Source organism: Rhinatrema bivittatum, chromosome 5, assembly GCF_901001135.1.
Source record: "Rhinatrema bivittatum chromosome 5, aRhiBiv1.1, whole genome shotgun sequence".
Lineage (NCBI taxonomy): Eukaryota > Metazoa > Chordata > Amphibia > Gymnophiona > Rhinatrematidae > Rhinatrema > Rhinatrema bivittatum.
The window spans coordinates 294862527-294885876 of record NC_042619.1 but is presented as its reverse complement, the minus strand read 5'-3'; the positions used below and the strand labels follow the sequence as shown (position 1 = coordinate 294885876).

The window sequence follows — 23350 nt, the reverse complement described above, 5'->3', positions numbered from 1 at the left end:
GTATTATTTTTACGTTCCAGTGTCTCTGTCATATCCCCATGTCTTTCCTCTCCTCTAAGGTATACATATTTAAATTCTTAAGTCTCATCTCTTAGGACTTTTGGTACAGAACCTTGTACTGTTTTGGTAGACTTCCTCTGGACTATCTCCACTCCATGGGGCTAATGTAATAAGCTGCCATCTGCATGTTTTTGTGCATTTTGTTGTGTAGGTTTTTCAGCGCTAATCTTACACATGTATGTCATAAAGTTTTTAGTGTCTAAAACTCCCATGCAAAGAAACACGCAGTTGGTTTACTGCAGGCCCATGCAAATGACATACAAACAAAGCTATTTGGAGTGGAGGAGTAGCCTAGTGGTTAGAGCAGTGGGCTATGAGCCAGGAGACCAGGGTTTGAGTCCTGCTGTTACTCCTTGTGACCTTAGGTAAGTCACTTTACCCTCCATTGCCTCAGGTACAAACTTAGGAGGGTCATTTATCAAAGTGCTATATGGTGTTTTTGCATGCAAAAAGTGCCTTTAACACATGCAAAAGCGCCATTAATGCGTGTGATGCAAATGAGAAAAAGGTGGAGAGAGACTAGCCATAATGCCCTCACACTAGATAGCTTTTATATCTCTATGGGAGGCCCACCTAGTAACTCGAGGTGAAGTTGAGGTATTAGTGTAGGGGTTAGGGGCCACTTTGATATTCAAAGTGAGACGTACGAACTGAACAGTGCTCTCTTGGAGTGAGAAAACTCACCCAAAGATGAGATTTGTGCAATGTTCTCTCAACCTAGCTTGATGTTACCCAGGTAGAGAGTCCATCAAGTTAGGTTGAGAGAGCATTGCACAAATCTCATCTTTGGGTGAGTTTCCTCACTCCAAAGATCAAATCTTCACAAGAGAGCACTGTTCTGTTCGTACGTCTCACTTTGAATATCAAAGTGGCCCCTAACCCCTACACTAATACCTAAACCTCTCTCCCTCTCCCTCTCCCTCTCTCTCTCCCTCTCTCTCTCTCCCAGTGGTGGTAGGAGAGCCCTGATAGCTAGGCTGGCTCTCCAGGAGCTTAAAACTACTAAACATGGTCCCACCAGTGGTTGTAAACACACCCTTTTCCTAACGCATGTGATATTTAGTGCATTTTGATAAATCCGGCCTTAGATTGTAAGCCCTCTGGGAGAGGGAAATACCTACAGTACCTGAATGTAATCCACTTTGAAGGGCTGAAAAAAGTGTGAAAAACAGAATATAAATATAATATTAGCTATTACTGGGTAATGCAGAGAGTCATGCTAGCAGGGAGAACTGTTAGTGTGTTTACACAGGTTTTTTAGTGCCTGGATCAGGACAAGAGTAAAAGTTAAAGTACATGTCTGAGATACATAAGTCATGCCAAGTGTAACTAATGCTGCTGCATATTTGGGTGCTATAACTGGGAATAAGTCATGACAAGTGTAACTAATGCTGCTGCATATCTGAATGCAAATATTCCTGAGAATAAGCCATTCCAACTGGATCAATATAAGAGTAATTATTTTGGGGCCATATCAATTTAAAAAGCTCCTGTTTTTCCCATGGGTTTCTGCATTGGAGCTTTAGCGTGAGTTTTTGCACGTTTTTTTTACTTAGCGCTGATTGTTAGCGCAGGTTTCATTGCATGCCATTATGTTATTACATCCTGTGGAGCTGCCTGCTATTACCACACATGCTATCAAAAATCAGTGCAAATTAATAGTACTGAGTTTGGCATGGGTTTTATTACTTCAGCCCCTATATCATTTGGAAGTACAGCAGCATCTAGAACTGGGAACACTATTCTTGATTAGGTTTCACCAATGAACTGCACAGAGGCATTATCACCTCCTGTTTTTTTTACTAGTTATACCACACCCTACCTTCCCTCTGGCTTTGTCCATCTTTTTATCACACTTTTTTGCTACCTTTCATTAGACATGATCATGTCAAGGTCCTTGTTCTGAATCAGGTAAACATCTGTGCTTTTTCCTATTCAGGCAGCTAAACTTTTTCTCCAATCAGTCCTCAAGTCAAAGATTCTTTAAGTTTGAAATTATTTATTATACAGGTAAATTCTACTTACAATTGTTGCATTTCAAATGTGAGCTCCTAGGCAAAGATCTTTGGTAACTGGAGACGAGGCAAGAGAAAGGGGGAAGGGAGTCTCTTGTGTTGCAGGAGTTGGTTTATGGTAGAGGTAGGAAGCATGAGGGATATGAGGCTGATGTAGTCTTCAGACGAAGGCAGTAAGAGAGAACGTAAAAAACCAGATCGTTTCAGGAAGTATTACAGAGTGCTGTTGGCTCAGAAGCAGGCGTGGAGCAAGACTGAACTCTCGTCGAGAGCTGCTAAAGGAAAAGCCTCCACAAGCTGGGGGCAGGGGGGCAAGGTCAATGGCAGCGAGCCTAAGAACCATGTAACACAGGGGGAGCATGAAGGGCAGTCCCTTGAGCCTATAAGGCACCTAGGAAGACTCAAGTTAGATTGAGGGGCATTCAAGCTCTTCTGATAGTGAGAGAAGGTGGAGGGGGGAGGGAGCTTCTCTTAAGGGCAAAGGCTCCTCTTAAAGGCAAAGGCTCACAGACTTTTATCATGGGTTACAAACACTGTTTCAGTATTAAGAATCCTCAGAAGGGAGGACTGCACTAAACACAGTTAAACTACAATATATATACAGATTCAAACATGTACCCACTGCTGGGGACAGAATAGTCCTCCTCCTTTTGGTGCACAGCAATATCTCAGCACCCAGCACTCACCTCTCAGCACTGACCCTTCAAATTTCTGCAGCCCAAAAGCATGACTCTGCACTTTTTTGTAATGATTCTTAGTTGCCTACTCCTCAAGCTTTCTTCGATCACTTCTCATTCCATCTGCTCCCTCAGGAACACCCATTCGGTTGCAGATATTAATGTCATCTACAAAAATAAAATGTCAGAAAATTCCATGGCATACTGCTGTAACCCCCTTATTCCAGGATCCTTCCTGAAATAGGCAAGCAGTCCGCTTCTGATGGTGCAAGGTGGAGAAAAGCCTACTTACAATTCTGGATCAAGATTCTTCCACAGGGGACACAAAGCTGAAAGACCCAGGGGATCAGCCACATATTCTCTTACTGAAAACCATCGTACAGTGAGTTGTATTCCAAAACAAAATGCACTTTACTGGGCAGAAAATGTCGGTGACTCAGTACAAAAATAGAAAAGTGCCACAAAATAGTTCTTCACAATATTCAATAGGTAGACAGTCCCAGGCAGTCAGAAAAAGAACAAATAAAATCACAAAAAGTCACTTTCTCTTGCTGCTCGAATAACTACTGCAGGAATTGGGATCACCTCTCTTCCTTATGGATTCCTTTCCCTTAGGACCCCCAAATGGAACTTGAATGCTCATCGCTATACATTTTTGGAAGATCTTGATCGATTTAGCATCGTAAGTTAAATCGGGATTTTTCCGGAATGCCTGGAGGATTACTTGCTTGTGAGCAAAGTTGAGAATTTTTGCAATCACGAGCCGCGGCCTAGTATCTCCCTCCTTCCGCTGGCCTAGGCGATGTGCTCTTTCGATCTTAAAATCAGCAACAAGCTCCGGTATATGCAGCGCGTCCGGGAGCCAGGATTCTAGAAAGGAGCCTAGGTTCCTCTCAATTAGTCTCAGGCAGGCCCAAGATCCGGATATTCGACCTCCGTGCCCGATTTTCGAGGTCGTCAAGTTTAGAGGCTTGGCTGGTAACTTGCTTTTCCAACGCGTGCAGCTTCGAGGTGAGAGCCAGATTGTCATCCTCCAGAAGACTAACTCTCCCTTCCACCCGTTCAAATCTTGGGTTGATGTTCGCCAGCGTCGAGTGCACTTCTGAGATTTGTGCCGATATCGCTGCAAGCTTTAAGTCCAGTGCTTCCATAAGGATGTTCTTGATTTGGTCCGTCATAGCTAGGGAGATATCCCTGCTGGGACGCGGCCCCGGTGAAGCCGCCATCTTAGCTTCACTCGCTTTCGGCTTTTCTTTGTCTTTTTTCCCGGTTTTTAACGGCATCCCCGGGGAAGATCTTTGCATGTAGGTAGTTATGGACATGTACCCCGCTGGCCAGGGGGGCACAGAAAAGGAATGGGCGAGATTTAGATCCGCGGCTCAAAAATAGGAGACTGGGGCACCCGGAGCTCCGTCCTCCACGTCCGCCCTTGCTCACCACATCACGTGATCTCCTCGCTATACATTTTTTAAATAAAATATGAGAAGTACTCAAATATCTTGCTGAATTAACACTGCAGTCAGGATAGGCTCCTATCCCTATGATCTGGGAACATTCACCTTCCTCAGCACTGCTCTGAGAGTCACTCCTGGACCTCCCTCCAACAGGTGAAGCAAACAAACCCGTTCCCTAATAATGGAAAAAAAAAAAGAGGCAGCTGCCTGTCCTTCCCTGGAGCACCACAGCACTCACTGCTTTCCCCTGCTACCCCCCTGTGACACATGGAGTCACCGTTATTACCTTGTAGCAATTGCCCAACATTTTGGGGATGGACTGGAACTGTCTAGCTTGTCCTCACTCTATGCAGAGGTATTGTTTTACTACCAGATAAACTCTGTATTTGACTTCAGTTATGCAGGGAGTTCATCTTCTACACAGTAGTTGAAGAAAACAGAGAGAACTTACTGTAAAACTATGGCTCCAGATTTTTAGGACAGGCTGATTCTGTACTGGTTTTATCCCATTGCATGTATGGACTTGACTTGTTTATTGATTGATTGATTGATTGATTGATTTAAAATTATTTGTATACCGCTTATACAATGGATGTTAGGTCTAAGCGGTTTACATATTAAAAAATATACATAACATAACAATTTGAAGGGTGAAACAATATCAGACAGTTGAAAAAGTTCTTAATAACATTAATTTAGAAAAATTAAACAACATATAAAACAGTTAAAATGCAAGTATAGAAAATGTTAAAAGTTAGGGTTGCTAAACGCAACAGTACACAAGTAAGTTTTAAGAGCTTTTTTAAAGTCTTTGGTGGAGGAGATGAGACAAATATTGTGGGGAAATGAATTCCATAAAATTGGGCCTGATACTGAAAAGGCTCGGTTGCAAGTAATGTCTAGTCTGGCTGCTCTGATTGTGGGGATTTCAAGAAGACTTCTGTTAACAGAGCGTAAGTGTCGGGAAGGTTGGTAAATTCTTAGAAATGAACATAACCAGATGGAGGAAGACATAAGACAGGTTGTGTAATATGGAAAGAACTTTATATTGTATGCGATACTGGATCGGTAACCAATGGAGAGATTGTAGAATGGGTGTAATGTGAGCTCTATGAGAATTCTTAGTAAGTAGGCGAGTTGCAGTTTTGAATTAATTGAAGTGATCGGATTGAGGAATTTGGAAGGCCTAAATACAGAGAGTTACAGTAATCTAATTTTGTTAGAATGAGTGATTGTAAAACTAAACGGAAATCTGAGGCTATAATAATGGTTTCAGCTTCCTGAGTAGTTCAATTTTATAGAATGATTTTTTTTACTACGGAAGAGATGTTTGCATTGAAAGATAATTTGGAGTCAATCAATATTCCAAGATTTCGTGCACAGTTAGTTATGGGTATAGTGCAGTTTTCGAAGATAAGTTCAAGAGGGAACTGTGGGAAATTTGAGTCTTGTTTTACATAGGGACTAAAATAGGGAAATTGGAAGTGCATGTCCCTGCATGCAGTGGGGTAAAACCTCTGAGATATACATACCACATTTTCAGGATGGGCTCAAACTGTCCTGGAAATTTGGAGCCAGCTGGCACCGTAGATGAGAAGGAATCAAGAATTCTGCACAGACAATTTTTTAGTCCTGTTGGCATACTTATGGTTCAAATATCAGTGTAAAAAGAGCTAATGCTTCAATGAGGGTACAAAGAAGAGGGACGAGACATAATTCAATAGCTTAGAACTTTGTCTAAGATGGTGTGTCCTTCTGGCCAACAAAAGGGGTGAGTTCCCAAGGAACCCTAGGTTCAGAGGGGCCCCTAAAAAATTGTCTGTGCAGTTGGGCAGGAGGAGGGATGGTTTGCTTGCAACTTTCTCCTCTCTCTCAGTCACACACAAGCTCTCTCTCTCACACACTGGTTCTCAATAATGCACATTTACACATGCTTTTTCTCTCTCACATATACGCTCTTAATCACGCATTTACATACATGCTTGTCTTTTCATACATACACACACACAGGCTTTCAATCACACACTTGCATACATGCTGTGCCTTCACTCACACACACAGACTCTCATTCACACACTTACAAACATGCTCTCTCTCTTTCTCTTACGTACACACAGGCTCTTGATCACATATTCTCTCACACACAAATACAGGTTCTCAGTCAAACACTTACATTCATGCTATCTCTCTCACACACAAAGGTTCTCAATCACACACACATACTCTCTTTTACACAAACAGGTTTTCAATCACACACTTACACATACAGGCTCTCAGTCACTCACTTACATACATGCTGTCTCTCTCTCTCACACACCACACACACAAACACACACACACACACACACACACAAACAGGATCTCAAACACATATGCATGCTTGGCTTGCTCACTCTCTCCCCCCACCTAACTAGTGGCAGCAACAGCCTCCTACACTTCCAGTCCTCGTGGTCTCGAGAAAGGACTCCCATCGGCCGAGGGGGCTGACATTGCTCCTCTTGTCCTCTGTGCCGCGTTGCTCATTCTTAAGGCCGCGCCTTTCTTCTTCGGGCCACACTGCTAGCACTAGCATGGTCTCTTCTTCCCGTGCGCGCGGCCACTGCATTCCACTTCCTCTTCCGGACTATGGGGGGCGGGAAGAAGAGACCATGCTGGTGCCGCTGACTCCAGCTCTCCTGCTGCATTCTGCCCGGGCTATCAGCATTTTAAGCTTGGGCGGAGGATGAATTTCTATTTCACTGGGGCAGGGGGAGCTCTGGGCCAGCGGGGGACTGGGAAGTGTAGCGACACATCTGTTGTTCTTTGGGACACACTGGTGTGTTGCGACACACTGGTTGAGAACTGCTGGTCTAGATAACAATGAACCTGGACAAAATTTAATCTGTGAGCAGGTTGAGAGGGGTTGGGGGATGGGGAAAAATTTCAAATGTTGATGTTTATCTAGTATCTCCAAACTTTAGCCAGACAAGACAGTGTGGTCTACAGATCTCAAACCCAGACAGATGAACTAGTCAAAAATCTGGTTGAAGACATCAAAAAGGTAGGGATGAATGGAGAGGTGTTGTTGGTAAGAGATTGGATGTGGTTGCTGGATGTGGATTGGAATATCCCACCTGCAGAATCAGCTAGAAGTGGATGCTCTTCAAGGAGTTCTGTTCAGATAATTGATGATGGAACCTACAAGAGGAAGGGTGATATTTGACCTAGCACTTACAAACAGTGGCAATGTCTCTAATGTCCAAGAGGGTGTCCACTTGAGCACTAGCGATCATCAGACGGTATGGTCTGATATAATGGCCAAGATGGAGAGGAGTCACACTATTGTGTTTGTAGCATTGTGGACCCTTGGTTGCAATGGAGATGAATCTGCCCACGGGGAGGAGCCCAGTGGGGAACAACTGCAATAGGCTGACACACATAGCAGACACAGAGTAGTTAAATCACAAGCAGACTGTGATACGTTACAGGAGGACCTTGCAAGACTGGAAGATTGGGCATCCAAATGGCAGATGAAATTTAATGTGGACAAGTGCAAGGTGTTGCATATAGGGAAAAATAACCCTTGCTGTAGTTACATGATGTTAGGTTCTATATTAGCAGCTACCACCCAGGAAAAAGATCTAGGCATCATAGTGGATAATACTTTAAAATCGTCGGCTCAGTGTGCTGCAGCAGTCAAAAAAGCAAACAGAATGTTAGGAATTATTAGGAAGGGAATGGTTAATAAAACAGAAAATGTCATAATGCCTCTATATCACTCCATGGTGAGACCGCACCTTGAATACTGTGTACAATTCTGGTCACCGCATCTCAAAAAAATATATAGTTGCGATGGTGAAGGTACAGAGAAGGGCAACCAAAATGATAAAGGGGATGGAACAGCTCCCCTATGAGGAAAGGCTGAAGATGTTAGGGCTTTTCAACTTGGAGAAGAGATGACTGAGGGGGGATATGATAGAGGTCTTTAAGATCATGAGAGGTCTTGAACGAGTAGATGTGACTCGGTTATTTACACTTTCGAATAATAGAAGGACTAGGGGGCATTCCATGAAGTTAGCAAGTAGCACATTTAAGACTAATCAGCTAAAATTCTTTTTCACTCAATGCACAATAAAGCTCTGGAATTTGTTGCCAGAGGATGTGGTTAGTGCAGTTAGTGTAGCAGGGTTCAAAAAAGGGTTGGATAAGTTATTGGAGAAGTCCATTAACGGCTATTAATCAAGTTTACTTAGGGAATAGCCACTGCTATTAATTGTATCAGTAGCAAGGGATCTTCTTAGTGTTTGGATAATTGCCAGGTTCTTGTGGCCTGGTTTGGCCTCTGTTGGAAACAGGATGCTGGGCTTGATGGACCCTTGGTCTGACCCAGCATGGCAATTTCTTATGTTCTTAAGTAGACAGTCTGACTTTTTGCTGTGACATCAATGATTTGTTTTGTGCTCTCGGATGTGACCACGACCCAACAGAATGGCGACTGTTTATTGATTCATCAATCTTAAGTTTGAAGGCTGTTTTGCTCCACAACGGCAATATCTACCTATCAATACCTGTCGGACATGCCGTTCATATGAAAGAAACGTATGAGAACATGCAGCTACTGCTGAACCACATTGAGTTCTTGAGGTACAACTGGAATTTGTGTGGTGATCTCAAGGTAGTTGCATTTCTACTGGGTCTGCAGCTTGGTTACACCAAGTATTGTTGCTTCCTTTGTGAGTGGGACAGTTGAGTAAGAGATTCTCATTATGTCAGAAAAGTCTGGCCTCTCCGCAAGAAGTTGGTTCCAGGGCAAATGAATGTTGCACACGACCCATTGGTAGATCCAAGTAAGATATTTCTTCCACCTTTGCACATCAAACTTGGGCTGATGAAAATCTTTGTTAAGGCATTAAACAAGCAAAGTAAAGGCTTTGATTATTTGCGGCAAATGTTTCCACGCATAAGTGACGTCAAGATAAACGAAGGTGTTTTCATTGGCCCACAAATCAGAGCTGTGATGAAGGTCAGCCACTTTGATGGTCTACTGCAAGGTACAGAACGTGTTGCATGGACAGCCTTCAAGAATGTAATTTGTAACTTTATAGGCAACTATAAGGCAGCAGACTATGTTGAACAGGTTGAAAATCTGCTTCAGGCATACAAATTGATGAAGTGCAACATGTCATTGAAGATACATTTTCTTCATTCCCACTTGGACTTCTTCCCAGACAACCTTGGTGCTATGAGTGACGAACATGGTGAAAGGTTTCATCAAGACAGTGTCAAAATGGAGGCACGTGGAACCCCTTCATGCTGGGTGACTATTGTTGGACTCTCATCCGCAAAGCGTCAGACAGTGATTACGAGTTTTGTTTTCTGGTGCCAACATTGCCATTACAGCTTATGCCGCTACAGACACGTAACAATGCTTAATGTATCTCACACTTTTCTGGCAAATGGTACGTGATACAGAGAAATGCAAATTTGTGTTCAGCTTGTTAAAATCTACTTGTTTCACCGAAGGTTCTGGAGGAAACAAAATGTTCCCAGAAATTTGTTTTCCAGTGTAATGAGATCACTGCCAGGCCTGATGCAGCCGCACCGGCCTACAGACAGCCCTGTTACTGACAGTTAATTGATGAAGTAGCAAGGGTCAGAAACCATTTTTTAGGTGTAAAGCCCTTCATTTAATCTCAATACTACATGAATAAATGGTGAATTTTACATTTAGCTGAGGGTTTACTTTTTGACCGTATTCTGTGAAATCCAGATGAAAGCAAAAATGATGCACAGGGCCACTTCACAGTGGGATGGAGCCAAAGTTCCCCACCTCTCTAACACACAAACTCTCACATAGCCCCAAATTCAGTTGTTGGGTTTTTTTTTTTAATAGCATGGGAAAAATGCTTTGAATCAAGTATCTCCAGCTGTTTGGCTGTTTACTCATCTTGGGAATTTGGCAGAATTGAGGCTTAAGTCTTCAAAATTAAATCACATCCTAAGAGGGTGACTTTCTGATTGCTTGCTGGCCTAGTAAGGCTTGCATTACAAAAGAGTTTCTCTCCTTTTGTGCCTACGTGAGGAGTCTAGTTTTTCATTAATCAAGGCTCTGAAACGGACTTGATCTCACATACCAAAGAATCTTTCTGACGATCCCAATAGATGCTTTTTCTGAATCATCAAATGACGGTCTCTCTCTCTCTAACCTTCTATAATCCTAATTCAAATATAAAACAAAAGCATAAAGAAAACATCAGAGGCCAATTCTCATAAATCTGTCAAAATGTATGAGAAAAACACACCAGCTGCACAACACATGGAGCAAATAACAGGCATTGTGATTGCCTGTATTTTATGCTATGATGTTATAGTTGGGATGTACAGTGTGCATGTCTGATGACAGTAATGGTTCCATTAAAGCACCATAAGATAATGCATTATTATTTACTCTTCCTGGGCCCTGCTTCATTCCAACAGCCACTTTGCTCCATTAAAGGTGACAATTAACTTAAGAAATGTGTTCCATCTTACATGATGAAGCACGCATTTTGGATAAAAAGTTCATTTCCTTTGTGTATTTTTTATTAGCTTTATTTTTGGTCTGATAACCATTAACTATGGGCTTCCGAATTCTGTTGACATTGGCACTGCCTAGACAGACCCCAATCTGAAAGCTGCAGATCACTGTGTACATTAAAAGAATGGATTCTAAGCTGGCTCGGTGGCAGTGTTTGTGCTGTGACGTGGTCTTCCACACCCTGACAGAGCCCAGGTCTGGAGATGCTCAGGAAGCCCCTGGAAGGGAGAGAGCCTTGGTCATCAGTATGGTGATGTCTGGCTGCTATCCTGCTTGACAGAAACACACCAATCCTTCTCCAGCCAGTCCTCTTCTTGCTTTAACTGAGAAACCCCCTGGATATGTTCAGCTTTCAGCCAGAGCAGCAGACGTACCTCTGGGTTAGGGCGGATTTTGAGCTCAGCAGTGAAGAGAAGCAGAACCAGCATGTGAACCTTTTTTTTTTAAGCAGGAGGATTTGTGCCAGCTCTGCATCATAAGACAGGCTGTTCAGAAGGCTTCGTTGCCTACCATGGAGTTGATCTCTTGACCTACATGTTGCAGGATGCTTTGGTTAATCGTACTTTTTCAGCATCATTTTCAGCACCAGATTGCTCAAATTGTGACTCCAGTCAAAACCAACCCAAAACTGAAATGAAAGAAGCCAATGTTGAGGCTGAGAAATCTTGCATTGCCGTCAGCCACAAGAGAGAAACCCCCCCCCCCCCCCCATCCTGTTCTGCCATTAAAATGCAGCTACATCTGGGACGACGAGTTAGAGGTTCAGTGTCACAGCATCCCTACGGCATTGGCAGCAGCAGAAATCTAAGCCATCTCATGTGAAGTAGAAACAATTTGATTTTTCTGGCTTTTTTTTTTTTTTTTAAACAGAATCCATGTTGTTATTTAGCCTGTAGTATTAGAAGCACGGCTCTGTGGGTCACGGATTTTCTGTTCCCACTAAAACTTTACACCTTATCTCAATGGCAGCTGGTAAGTCATCCAACAAAAGGTGCAACAGGGTGGCCTCTGCTCCTCCACTTTCTCTTATGCTTCCTGGCCTGCTTCCCTCTGATTCCTTGCTCCTGAATCAGCAGCAGCGTGGATCTGAATCCCCTACACTGGGCTCAGTCTTTCTCTCCTGCTACGCTATCAGGCTCTTGGGTCTCCTTCCATGGTGGGGCACCAGCGGGATGGTCTCTCTCTGTCCTGCTTTCTCCATCTTTAGGTCTTCAGTTACACTAACTGGCCCTTCCCTCTCACCCATTGCAGAATGGCTCCCCTTGCCGACAAACCTTTGAACATGGAAAGACTGAGGGGCTGAGAGGGAGGCTCACACAGGATAGCAGTTCATCAGTGTCCACAGGACCCTGCCACCCTCCTACGTCTTGGACTGTACAATTGGCTGGCAATTTACCTCCTGCTCTTTGGGCTTCCAGTTCAGTCGGAACCAGGGCTGGGATCTGGTACCAGGAGCCTTCATTTGCAACAGCTTGGGGATTTTATATCTCCTCCCAACTTACTTGGACCGGTCATTGCAGTGGCAATAAGCTCCTGCAAGCATTTACCCTGAATCCGGCCTTCAGGTGGCACCATGACCCCTTCCGCCCCTGCCCTCAGCGGCGGGGAATGCTGTCTCTGCAGTATCCCCAGCCCCGGCAGCCTCAGGGGCTGGAAGACCTGACCCGGGAATCAAACCCTGGTCCTCTGCATCTTCTTTCTGAGCAGGAAGGGGCCTTTGGTGCTGTGTCTGCACCATCGCATTTTAATACTAGCCATCTCTGCTTTGTCTTGGGGTTGAGTTGGAGCATATAAAACACACCATTATGATTTATTAAAAAAAAAAAAAAAAAATTGACATCGCATTCCTTTTAAGATATTCTAGAATCTATTTTTAGGCATTCTAATAATAACTGGGAAAGGATAGTTCAGCTACTTTTTTTTAACAAGTCTCTGATACAGCTGTTCCTGCTTGTGGATAAGTCCCTAGGGGCAATGCCAAAATATAAGCCCCTTATATTTAGTGCTTTAATCACTTTAAAACCCTGAGTATCCTCCAACTGACATTAAAAAAGTACTGGCCTCATTTATCCAGAACCTCTCAGTCTTTTGTCTTAGCTTCAGTAAATATTTATAGCTTAAGGAATGTAGTGCTAATTAACATCTGGATGAGGGGCTCAGAAGTAGATTAGACAATGGCCAGTTCTCTTCTTCTAAACAATTCTGATGTTTTACCCATTATTATTTTTTATTTTTTGGCACAGAGTAAAAGCAACTGACACAATATGAGGCCTTTCACCTCCGGAACAGCAGTCCTGGTCAGATCTTGCTAGGTGTGAGTGTGGTGAACTAGTCCTAGGAGTGAAAGGCTCTGCAGCAGATTATCTTGGAGACTATGGGACCCTTTGCCTCCCTGGTCCCCAGGTTCTAATTGGGTAACACCAGAATTTCATTCTCACTGACCCCCTATTCTTCCTCAGGTGGAAAGATAATGCGGCGATGCCAGAAGGGCTGGTATATGAGGGGGTCTCCGAAGACCCCAAGGCATACTCTGGGGGCAGTGCGGCACAGAGCACAATACTGCATGCCTTTGACGAATTGCTAGGGATTCGCCATAGTCAAGAGAGCGGTAAGTCAAAAACAGTTTGAAAATCAAGCAAACTCTCCCCCTCTCTTTCCTGTATAGATAGATACAGTACTTCTTTGCAAATCACACTAGATCAATAGCTACAAAAGCCAGGGCTCAAGCAGCGTGCCATCACATCTGACTTTCTCTTTGCTTGCTGTGAAAGGAATCACATTTGTTGTAGAATCTTAATATAAATTGCAGTAAATCAGAAGAATCTCAGAAGTTCCAGTGATGATCACTGGTAAAATGCACATAAATACAGTAATTAGCCGAGTAATATCGAATTGTGCGCATTACCTGTCCCACTTGTCTGCTGTCTAAACTTAAAGATTGGTACAGTGGGGAGAGAAAAACAAGATGCCAGAGATGAATAGATGTCAGTTTGTTAAAAGTTTGCTGTGGCTTAATGATACTTAACACATCCAGAAGCCATTGTTACCTTGGAGAACAAAAGGTGCTCACCTTATAATGCATATTATATGTTACATCACCAATTGCTACATTACAGTCTGGTGGGTGGCTGACTAGATCCCGGAGAGAAATTGTTTAAATGAATTTAAATCACCAGTGGTAGAAACAAAATATAAAGATATATACTGATATATGTAGAAAAAGACAGAACTGTAAACAGAAGAATCTCACTTCTTGTGTTGGTGCAATGTGTGTTGCATGAAATATACATCTTTTAGTTGTCAGGGTCATTTATTTATTTATCTATTTATTTATTTGGTGAAACCCCCTTTTACACCTTAAACTTAAAGCAGGTTACCACAATAAAATGCAATAAAGACAGCAACATCTTTATTATTAACAACTAATCACATTTGGACCCACAAGCATAAAATAATGAAACAGCCTCCAGGTTAATATTGACCCACTTATCCCAATAATAAGTCCCACAGCTCCACCCAGCTGCTCCTAAAATGACTGGCTAACAGCTAGGTCTTAATCATTATCCTGAAGAAGAGATCAGACTCCATAGGGATGGGGCCCTGAAGCTGAAATAGGGGGTAAGGCTTGCTGGGAAGACAGAAGTAACCTAAATGGTTCAAAGCACTGCAGCAGATTTCTCAGGTAGGCTGGATCAGCCACATTTACATATACACGCATAAATACGCATGGCCAGTTTAGAGCTTATCATGGACACAGTTGCTGGTGACATTTTCTAGGGCACGCATGATTAGCCTCCTCATAAGGACAATAGCCCTGCCCCCACCTGCTATACTCATTGAAATGTGCTGGCCAAAAATGTTTGTTTCGTTTCTGCATTTGTTTCATTTTCGTGCATGTCAATTTTTCCCATGTTTTAATGTGTACTATAATGGTTTTAGCATGTTAAACCATTTAAAGAACATTGAAAGTTTGAACGCACGTAAAAATGTGGTGTTGGTGCTAAAACATTTAACACGCAGAAAATGAAATGAAAAGAAACAAATGACAGCACACCTCTAGTACTTGGCACAGAACCGATCACTGGGTTCTGGTAACTGATGGGCTTACTCTGATGATCTCTTTCAGCTGCGTTCCTCCACAGGATGAGAGACTACATGCCACCTCAGCACAAAGCATTCGTAGAGGAAATACACAGCGCTCCTTCCCTTCGGCAGCAGGTCCTCAACTCTGCAAACCAGCAGCTGGTCTTGGCCTATAATGAATGCATCAGCGCCCTAGTGAAACTGAGGACCTATCACATTACAATAGTGAGCAAGTATGTCACCTTGGCAGGAGTCAATGCCAAAGCAGAGAGAGAAAAAATGGACAGCCCCTATGTCCCCTCTTCAGCTTTAGAAGAACGAGGGACTGGAGGCTCTCCAATTATGAGCTTTTTAAAGAGTGTTAGGGATGCAACAAAAGAAGTCCTGATAAGTTAATAGGTCTAAATGTACAGCCTGCAACAATACTTGCATTCACTGGATTCTGCGGTCTTCCACCTGCCTACTGCACTCCAGCTTCAGGGCAACCCATAGTCAGCAGTGAATAAAGCCAGAAGCAGAAGGTCCATGGACTTCCCGTAGGTTTTACAGATGCCACACCACATACTAGTGCATTGTTTCTATCCCTTTTGCAAATATTCTCCACTTTGATCCTAAGGATGTCCATAATTACACAGGTTTAATACATTTGCTCTAATAACTGGACTTTTTTACATAATTAAATCTCTGTGGTGATTCTGCTTCCATTGTAAATAAGCCACAGCTATAAAAAATTACCACCAGGTCTAACCCACGGATGTGCCAATTTACAAAGTAAATTCATACAGTCAGGGTACTCAATCAGTTGGAAATTGTAGGGCCAGTGTTAACTGCATAATCAGGATAGGAAAGTCCAATCTGAAAGCTACAAACAAGTCTGGTTTGCTGGATAGCCAGCGTAAATATTCATCATCTGTTTCTGCATGCATACACTTAGTACAATAACTTGGTTACCCTGCATGGTGTCTGGCCGCCAAAAACCCTGGATTGGTTTTCCATTCTCAAGGATTGGCATTGCCTGTCCCATAGCTTAAATTGCAATGCAATTAACATGTAATGTCATAGCATTGCTGACAACATATGCGATACCAAAATTCCAAAGAGCACCAAATTTACTTTAGGAGGATTCCTAAAGTTCAATAGAATACCACAACGCAAATCCTCTGTCAAAAATTATTTAGAGGAAAAGTCTTTTTGTGTGTATGTTGAACACTTATTGACCTTCTAGATCCCCAAAACTCAGGGTGAACAATTTAAATGGGCCTTCTCGATCAATTAAAAAATGGTGTATATGCAAAAAAACTTTTTTGAAAAAATATTTGAGACGGAGAGAGGAACGTTTCATATATTGTTGTCATAAATCCCCATAAGGGGTAATATGGATCTGATAGGTGACCTATCATGGATATCAGATAAGTCGAGATGTTGAACAGAGCTTACGTGTTAAGCCTAGTGAAAATTTCTTATGCCTTTGGGGTTGATTATAATTCTCAATAGGATCAACATCACCTATTAATACCCACGCCGGGATTCATCATAATTTTGCCGGGACACTTACAATTGTTGTTTTACAGACTTTGGAGGAAAGTGTTTTCCCCTTTGGTAATAGTAAAAAAATATTTTTTAATATACACACTTGAAATGTCAACACTTGTTGTTTATCATATCTAGAAAAAAAACATCGGATGGAGGAGGTCCGTTTATGATTATAATCCAGAGCCATATTACCCCTTATGGGGATTTATGACAACAATATATGAAACATTCCTCTCTCCGTCTCAAATATTTTTTCAAAAACGTTTTTTTGCATATACACCATTTTTGAATTGATCGAGAAGGCCCGTTTAAATTGTTCACCCTGAGTTTTAGGGATCTAGAAGGTCAATAAGTGTTCAACATACACACAAAAAGACTTTTCCTCTAAATAATTTCTGACAACATATGCGAACCACTGGCAGCAGTTTGGTAAATATAAAGCTTTAGTCAACATATTATGAAAAGGTCACCAGTAAGTTCCCATCGTGTGAGACCACAAGTAGACAAGACCAGTAGCCCCAAGCCTGTCCTAACCTCAGAGTCAGTTGGGTTTTCAGGATATCCACAGAGATCAGAATATGCATGTTTGCATACATTGGAAACACAGTATATTATTCATTAGAGATATCCTGAAAACTCAATTGGTTGAGTGAGGTGTTATTCTTGTTATGTTATGTTAAATGTATACCCCCACCTTCTCAAACCTAAAGGATTGGACAAAGCAGTTTACAACAGGTTTAAAATACCACTCATTCAAGGTTAAAATTCATTCAACAACAATTAAATAGTACAAAATATTATAAAATACAATATAATCAAACAGAAGAAAACAGATTGTTGTGTGAGTGGGCAAGATATCTTTCTGCATAACCTGGTACAATGATTGACAAGCTAGGGGGCTCATAAACTGATCTGAGCACAACAGTGCTAGATGCTAAAGTCTGCAGTGTAGCCGTTTGCAAATATTTTGTTAAGGGAAAACACTAAATGTATATTCAGTAATTTTCTTAAAATACTTACAATAAAATAAATGCACTTAATGTTCTATTAGATTACTAACTTGATTCTATGAGAATATATAATCTACTTAAGATTTTCATTTTCCAACTTTTCTTAGGCGCAACTAACCAGACTAGTTTTCAGGATATATGTAATGAATATACATGAGATAGATTTGCATACATTGGAGGCCCAGTGTATGCAAAGCTTTCTAATGCATATTCATTGCAGCAATCCTGCTAACCTGACCTGCTATGTGAGCCCCCAAGAGAGAATTGGGAAGCACCGTCCTAGATACATACAAATGCAAGAGTGGCCAATTCCGGTCTTCGAGAACTACAAACAGGCCAAGTTTTCAGGATATCCACACAATGAGTATGCATGAGATGTATTTGCATAAAATGATGGCAGTGCATGCAAATCTATCTCATGAGTTTTCATTGCGGATATCCTGAAAGCCTAGCCTGTTTGTAGCTCTTGAGAACCAGAGTTGGCACCCTTGTATTAATGTCAAAAGCTGGCATAAACAGTAGAGAATGTAATAACTTTAATAGTGCACAATATTCTTGCATTTGCTGGGTCACTGATAGTGTTCATTCAGTTTAAAAAGCACTTCTAAATCCAGCCCTATCTATTAAGGCAGGGGTAAGTAACTCCGATCCTGAAATGTGACAAACAGTTCTGATTTTAACGATATTCACTAACGAATATGCATGAGGTATATATATTCATGTACTGCCTTCATTTATGCAAATCTTTCTCATGCATATTCATTATGGTAGCTTGACAACCAGACCTGCTTGTGTGCCTACACCTGTATTAAGGTATACAAAAGATAGCAAATAAAGATTTGTAAACCTCTTCAACCTTAACCAGTCCAAGAACTCTTGTAGAGTCTGCAAGCTCAAAAGAGAGTCTTACTGGAATGCTTTCTGAAACTTTATTGTACTTTTCATTTCTTAACATTTTAAATTGAAAAACCAAGATAAACATCTTGTTAAGAAAAGTAATTGAATCAAAAGAAAAAGAAAGGTAATAGTCTTAAGACAATACCATAATGGAGGGAAAAGGAAAATAAACCATAGGATTCAGTATATAAATAATGTCCCCAAATTAAGGGTAAGGTGCAAAGCAGAATACCAGGAAATTTTTCAAGTCCCTTCATAGCTTCATTATTCTGGAAGCACACAGAACATAAACCAGGTACGTTGCACCTTCTCCAAAAAATACAGGTATACTCTCTGGCAGTGTCGATAAAATAATCTGCTCACAAGCTGTTGTATTGATCATATCTCACACCTGCTAGAATACATCCCAGCACAGCCAAGGCTTCTGGACAATGCTGGAAAGGTCTGGACACATAGGTTCTCATTTGCTTCTCTGTCCATGGACCCAGGCAGGGCTGAATGAATGAATGAATGAATGGGCAGAAAGTGTAGCTGCCCTAGGGCACATTTTTTCTAGGGGTGGCATTTTCTGAGAAAGCATCTATGCAAAAAGGCCTGGTGGAATTTTCTTTCCTTGCTCAGTTGCTGCTCCTCCCGCACATTCTGATGAGCAGATGACTTGGACACAGGGATGGTAACTTTTGATGCGGCATGCTGGTGCACGTGTGTGCATTCATTGGCCCAGCCCAGGGATGCAGCCATTTTGTAATACATGTGCGTATATGCTTGCATGTTATAAAATAGCCTGACCACGCGCACATGTGCAAATGCTACTTCTACCATTTAAGTAGGGGGCTTTTCAAAGCCGCGTGCACCAACGCCATTGGCTGTTTTCCCAGTTCGTTCCCACTACACCCAGTTAAGGGATAGGACTTCCAAACCTCCCTAGTTTAATAACCTCCCTTTCCCCCATTAGCCCCGACCTTTAAAACCCCGCTGATCTGCCTAGAATTGTTTGTTTTACAACTTACACGTCATCCATAGCAGAAGTCAAGTTACCCAGCAGGGGACCCTGGCGTGTGCCATTGGGCGTAAGTATTTATGTACAAATTTTAGGTTACAATCGCGGAACACCCAGACCGCGCCCATGTCCCACCCCTTATTTTAGAAGTTTTTCCATTTGTGCGCACAGCAGCAAGTACGCGTGTATCTGGCAGGCTTTTAGAATCCGCTTGGCGCGCTCCGGCCTGACATATTTGTGCATCCCCTAATTGATGCGCGTGTCGGGCTTTTAAAATTCACCCTTTAAACCGCAGTCAGAGATGGATGCAGGTGTCCAATCTCCCCTGTCCCTACCATGGGGCAGACTTTCCTAAACGGCACTCTCACCTGAAAAAAAAATCAGAAACAAGGAGTCCATGTGGCATAGTCAATAGCCGAGGCAAAGAAGCTGGGCCAGGAGCTATAGGAGATCATGGGCTGGAGGCGGGCTGGGTCTGAGCATAGGGTTCAGGCCTTCCCCTTGCTGTTTATAGATCTCCTGAGCCATACAAGGTTCCTGGGCCACCTAAAGGTGCAGCATCTAAGCTGACCATGCTCACGCAGGGAGTGCTGGGTGCTGGTGTGGCTTATTTGCAATGCCATTGTGCACTGCATGCTGGTGAGTAGGAGACCGAAGCACAAATTCATGAGTGTTTAAAATGTGTGTGTGTGGGGGGGGGGGGGTAAGGGAGGTATATATATATATATATATATATATATATATTTTTTTTTTTTTTTATTGGTGTGTTCTGAGGAACAAAAAATATTAATCCAGGCCTGGATTCAGTTCTTCTGGAAAACATTATAGGAAAATAATAACAATATCATTTCTTGACAAAAAGAATGGTGGATGCTTAATGCAGGTGAAGGGTAACAAGTAAAAGAGTTTGCTCAGTCACATGGAACTTTAGAGGGCCAAAGAGGAGAGAATACAAGCAATGGGCAGAGACTGGTAGTACAGCCACTTCCTTTCCAGATGCAGAACTGCCAAGTTACCCAGTTCCAGGAAGGACATTTTAGGCCAGTCCTGGATTTCTGATAATTTTGTCTTGTATTAAGGGACCTGCAGCACTGGTTTTCAATGGGTAGAATCAGGCCCAGCGCGACGGGGTGGCACACCCAGCGGGGGGGGGGGGGGGGGGGGGCAGCAGGCCAGTGTCAGCAGAAGAGGCCACAGGCCGCCGGAAGAGCTCAACCCGCCGGCAGCTGAAGAAGGAGAGAGACCGCCGGCAGCTGAAGGAGAGGTCCGTGTTTTTATTTGTGTGCTTGCGCACGCGCCTGCTCACAACTTCCGCACCTCCCCCCAAGCAGGAAGGCTACTGGGCTGTGGTGGAGCGCATCCCAACACAGCAGGTTCACAGTAGGAGGCCCTGTATGTATATGTGTGAGTTTGTATGTGTGTGTGTGAGTGAAAACCTGTGTGTGTCTGTGAAAGCATGTGTGTATGTGTCTGTGTGAGACCATCTGTTTGTGTCTGTATGAGAGCCTATGTGTGTGTCTGTATGAGAGCCTATGTGTGTGTGTGTGTGACAGCCTTTGTGTCTGTGTGAGCACATATGTGTGTGTGTCTGTGTGAGAGCTATGTGTTTATAAGAGCACATATGTGTGTGTGTGTGTGTGAGAACCTACATGTGTGTTTGTGTGTGTCTGTATGAGAGCCTTCGTGTGTGTTTGTATGTGTTTGTGTGAGAGCCTATGTGTATGTGTGAGCACATATGTGTGTGAGCCTATGTGTGTGTGTGTCCATGTGAGAGCCTATGTGCCTATGGTTGTGTCTGTGAGAGTCTGTGTGCTTGTTTGTGTGTGTTTGTGAATGTTTGTGTGCCTGTGAGAGCCCTTGTCTCACATATAGGCTCTCACAGATAAACACACACACATACATAATGTATCTGTGAGAGAGAAGGAGCTTGTGTATGTGAGAGAGAGAGTGTGTGAGAGAATGAATGTGTTATTATGTGCGAGTGTGAGAGGGAAGAGAAAATTTGTGCGGCCCTACCGCCCCCAATCCACGATGATCTCAGGGTGACTGGAAATCAAAAGATCCCAGGTATGGAGAGCAGGAGATTTTTAAATTATTATTAGTTTTAATTAATGGATGTAATTTGATGTTTGCTCTTTTGAAATATTAAATTTTTTTTTTTTTGGGGGGGGGGGAATAGAACATTTTTTAATTATTGTATTTTTGTATTCATCAGATGTTTTGAAATATTTTATTGGATATTTTGGATATTCTTGTTCATTAACTGGTTTGAAATATTCTTTTTATGAATATGACTTTACTATTATGATTGTTTTATATTTTTTTATTTTATTATTTAATGTTTTATGAAGAATTGTAATGTTTCTATTTTCCCATTGCTGCTCTGCATGCAGAGGCTGGCTTGGTGTGGGTTCCAGTTCAGTTCTTCTCAGCACGTTTCTGTTTATACTTTCTGATCTCTTCATTCTGTATTTGGTGAGGGTCTGTCTGCATTCTGCATATGTGACAGAGGTGAGGGGTGGGGGCATGTCAGTTTTAAAAATGTAGATTTCAGGAGGGAGCTGGGCTTTATTTGATGGGCTAGGACAGAGACTGAATGAATTAGTGGGGAGGCAGCACAGTAATTGTCCGCACAGGGCAGCAAAACACCTGGGTAGAATTAGGAACTACAAATTCCACACTGCTTTGGGATATAAGTTCTACCTCAGGACTGGCTAAAAAGTCTCCGAGGAACTGGAGTACTTGGCACTAGCTCTGCACACATTAAGAGCATGGAACAACAGATGATAAAAATCAATTAGCCAATACATAATGTGGGTAATTATGTAACTATGCATGTAGGATTAGATTCTGCATGTAACTTGCATATGCAGACCTTAAGCCAAGATTGTCAAAGTGAATTTATGAGTATAAGTTTGCTTTGAAAATGATGGGGTAGTTGTCCCCGTATGTGCATAGATTAATCTGCATAACATAAGAACATAAGAACATAAGAAAATGCCATACTGGGTCAGAACAAGGGTCCATCAAGCCCAGCATCCTGTTTCCAACAGTGGCCAATCCAGGCCATAAGAACCTGGCAAGTACCCAAAAACTAAGTCTATTCCATGTAACCATTGCTAATGGCAGTGGCTATTCTCTAAGTGAACTTAATAGCAGGTAATGGACTTCTCCTCCAAGAACTTATCCAATCCTTTTTTAAACACAGCTATACTAACTGCACGAACCACATTCTCTGGCAACAAATTCCAGAGTTTAATTGTGAGTTGAGTAAAAAAGAACTTTCTCCGTTTAGTTTTAAATGTGCCCCATGCTAACTTCATGGAGTGTCCCCTCTTTCTACTATCCGAAAGAGTAAATAACCGATTCACATCTACCCGTTCTAGACCTCTCATGATTTTAAACACCTCTATCATATCCCCCCTCAGTCGTCTCTTCTCCAAGCTGAAAAGTCCTAACCTCTTTAGTCTTTCCTCATAGGGGAGTTGTTCCATTCCCCTTATCATTTTGGTAGCCCTTCTCTGTAGCTTCTCCATCGCAATTATATCTTTTTTGAGATGCGGCGACCAGAATTGTACACAGTATTCAAGGTGCGGTCTCACCATGGAGCGATACAGAGGCATTATGACATTTTCCGTTTTATTCATCATTCCTTTTCTAATAATTCCCAACATTCTGTTTGCTTTTTTGACTGCCGCAGCACACTGAACCGACGATTTCAATGTGTTATCCACTATGACACCTAGATCTCTTTCTTGGGTTGTAGCACCTAATATGGAACCCAACATCGTGTAATTATAGCATGGGTTATTTTTCCCTATATGCATCACCTTGCACTTATCCACATTAAATTTCATCTGCCATTTGGATGCCCAATTTTCCAGTCTCACAAGGTCTTCCTGCAATTTATCACAATCTGCTTGTGATTTAACTACTCTGAACAATTTTGTGTCATCTGCAAATTTGATTATCTCACTCGTCGTATTTCTTTCCAGATCATTTATAAATATATTGAACAGTAAGGGTCCCAATACAGATCCCTGAGGCACTCCACTGTCCACTCCC

The 23350-nt window shown here is 42.3% G+C and overlaps 1 protein-coding gene across 1 annotated transcript in view; it reads left to right on the top strand.

Moving 5' to 3' along the window:
- The window catches only part of LOC115092809 (indoleamine 2,3-dioxygenase 2-like), a 73690-nt gene extending 57103 nt beyond the window's left edge, over positions 1-16587 (top strand). The window contains exons 9-10 of the mRNA XM_029604137.1: positions 13222-13370; positions 14889-16587. Of these exons, the coding sequence (XP_029459997.1) occupies positions 13222-13370; positions 14889-15241 (502 nt within the window). The 3' untranslated portion in view covers positions 15242-16587. The remainder of the gene's footprint in view (positions 1-13221; positions 13371-14888) is intronic.
- The last annotated feature ends 6763 nt before the right edge of the window (positions 16588-23350 follow it).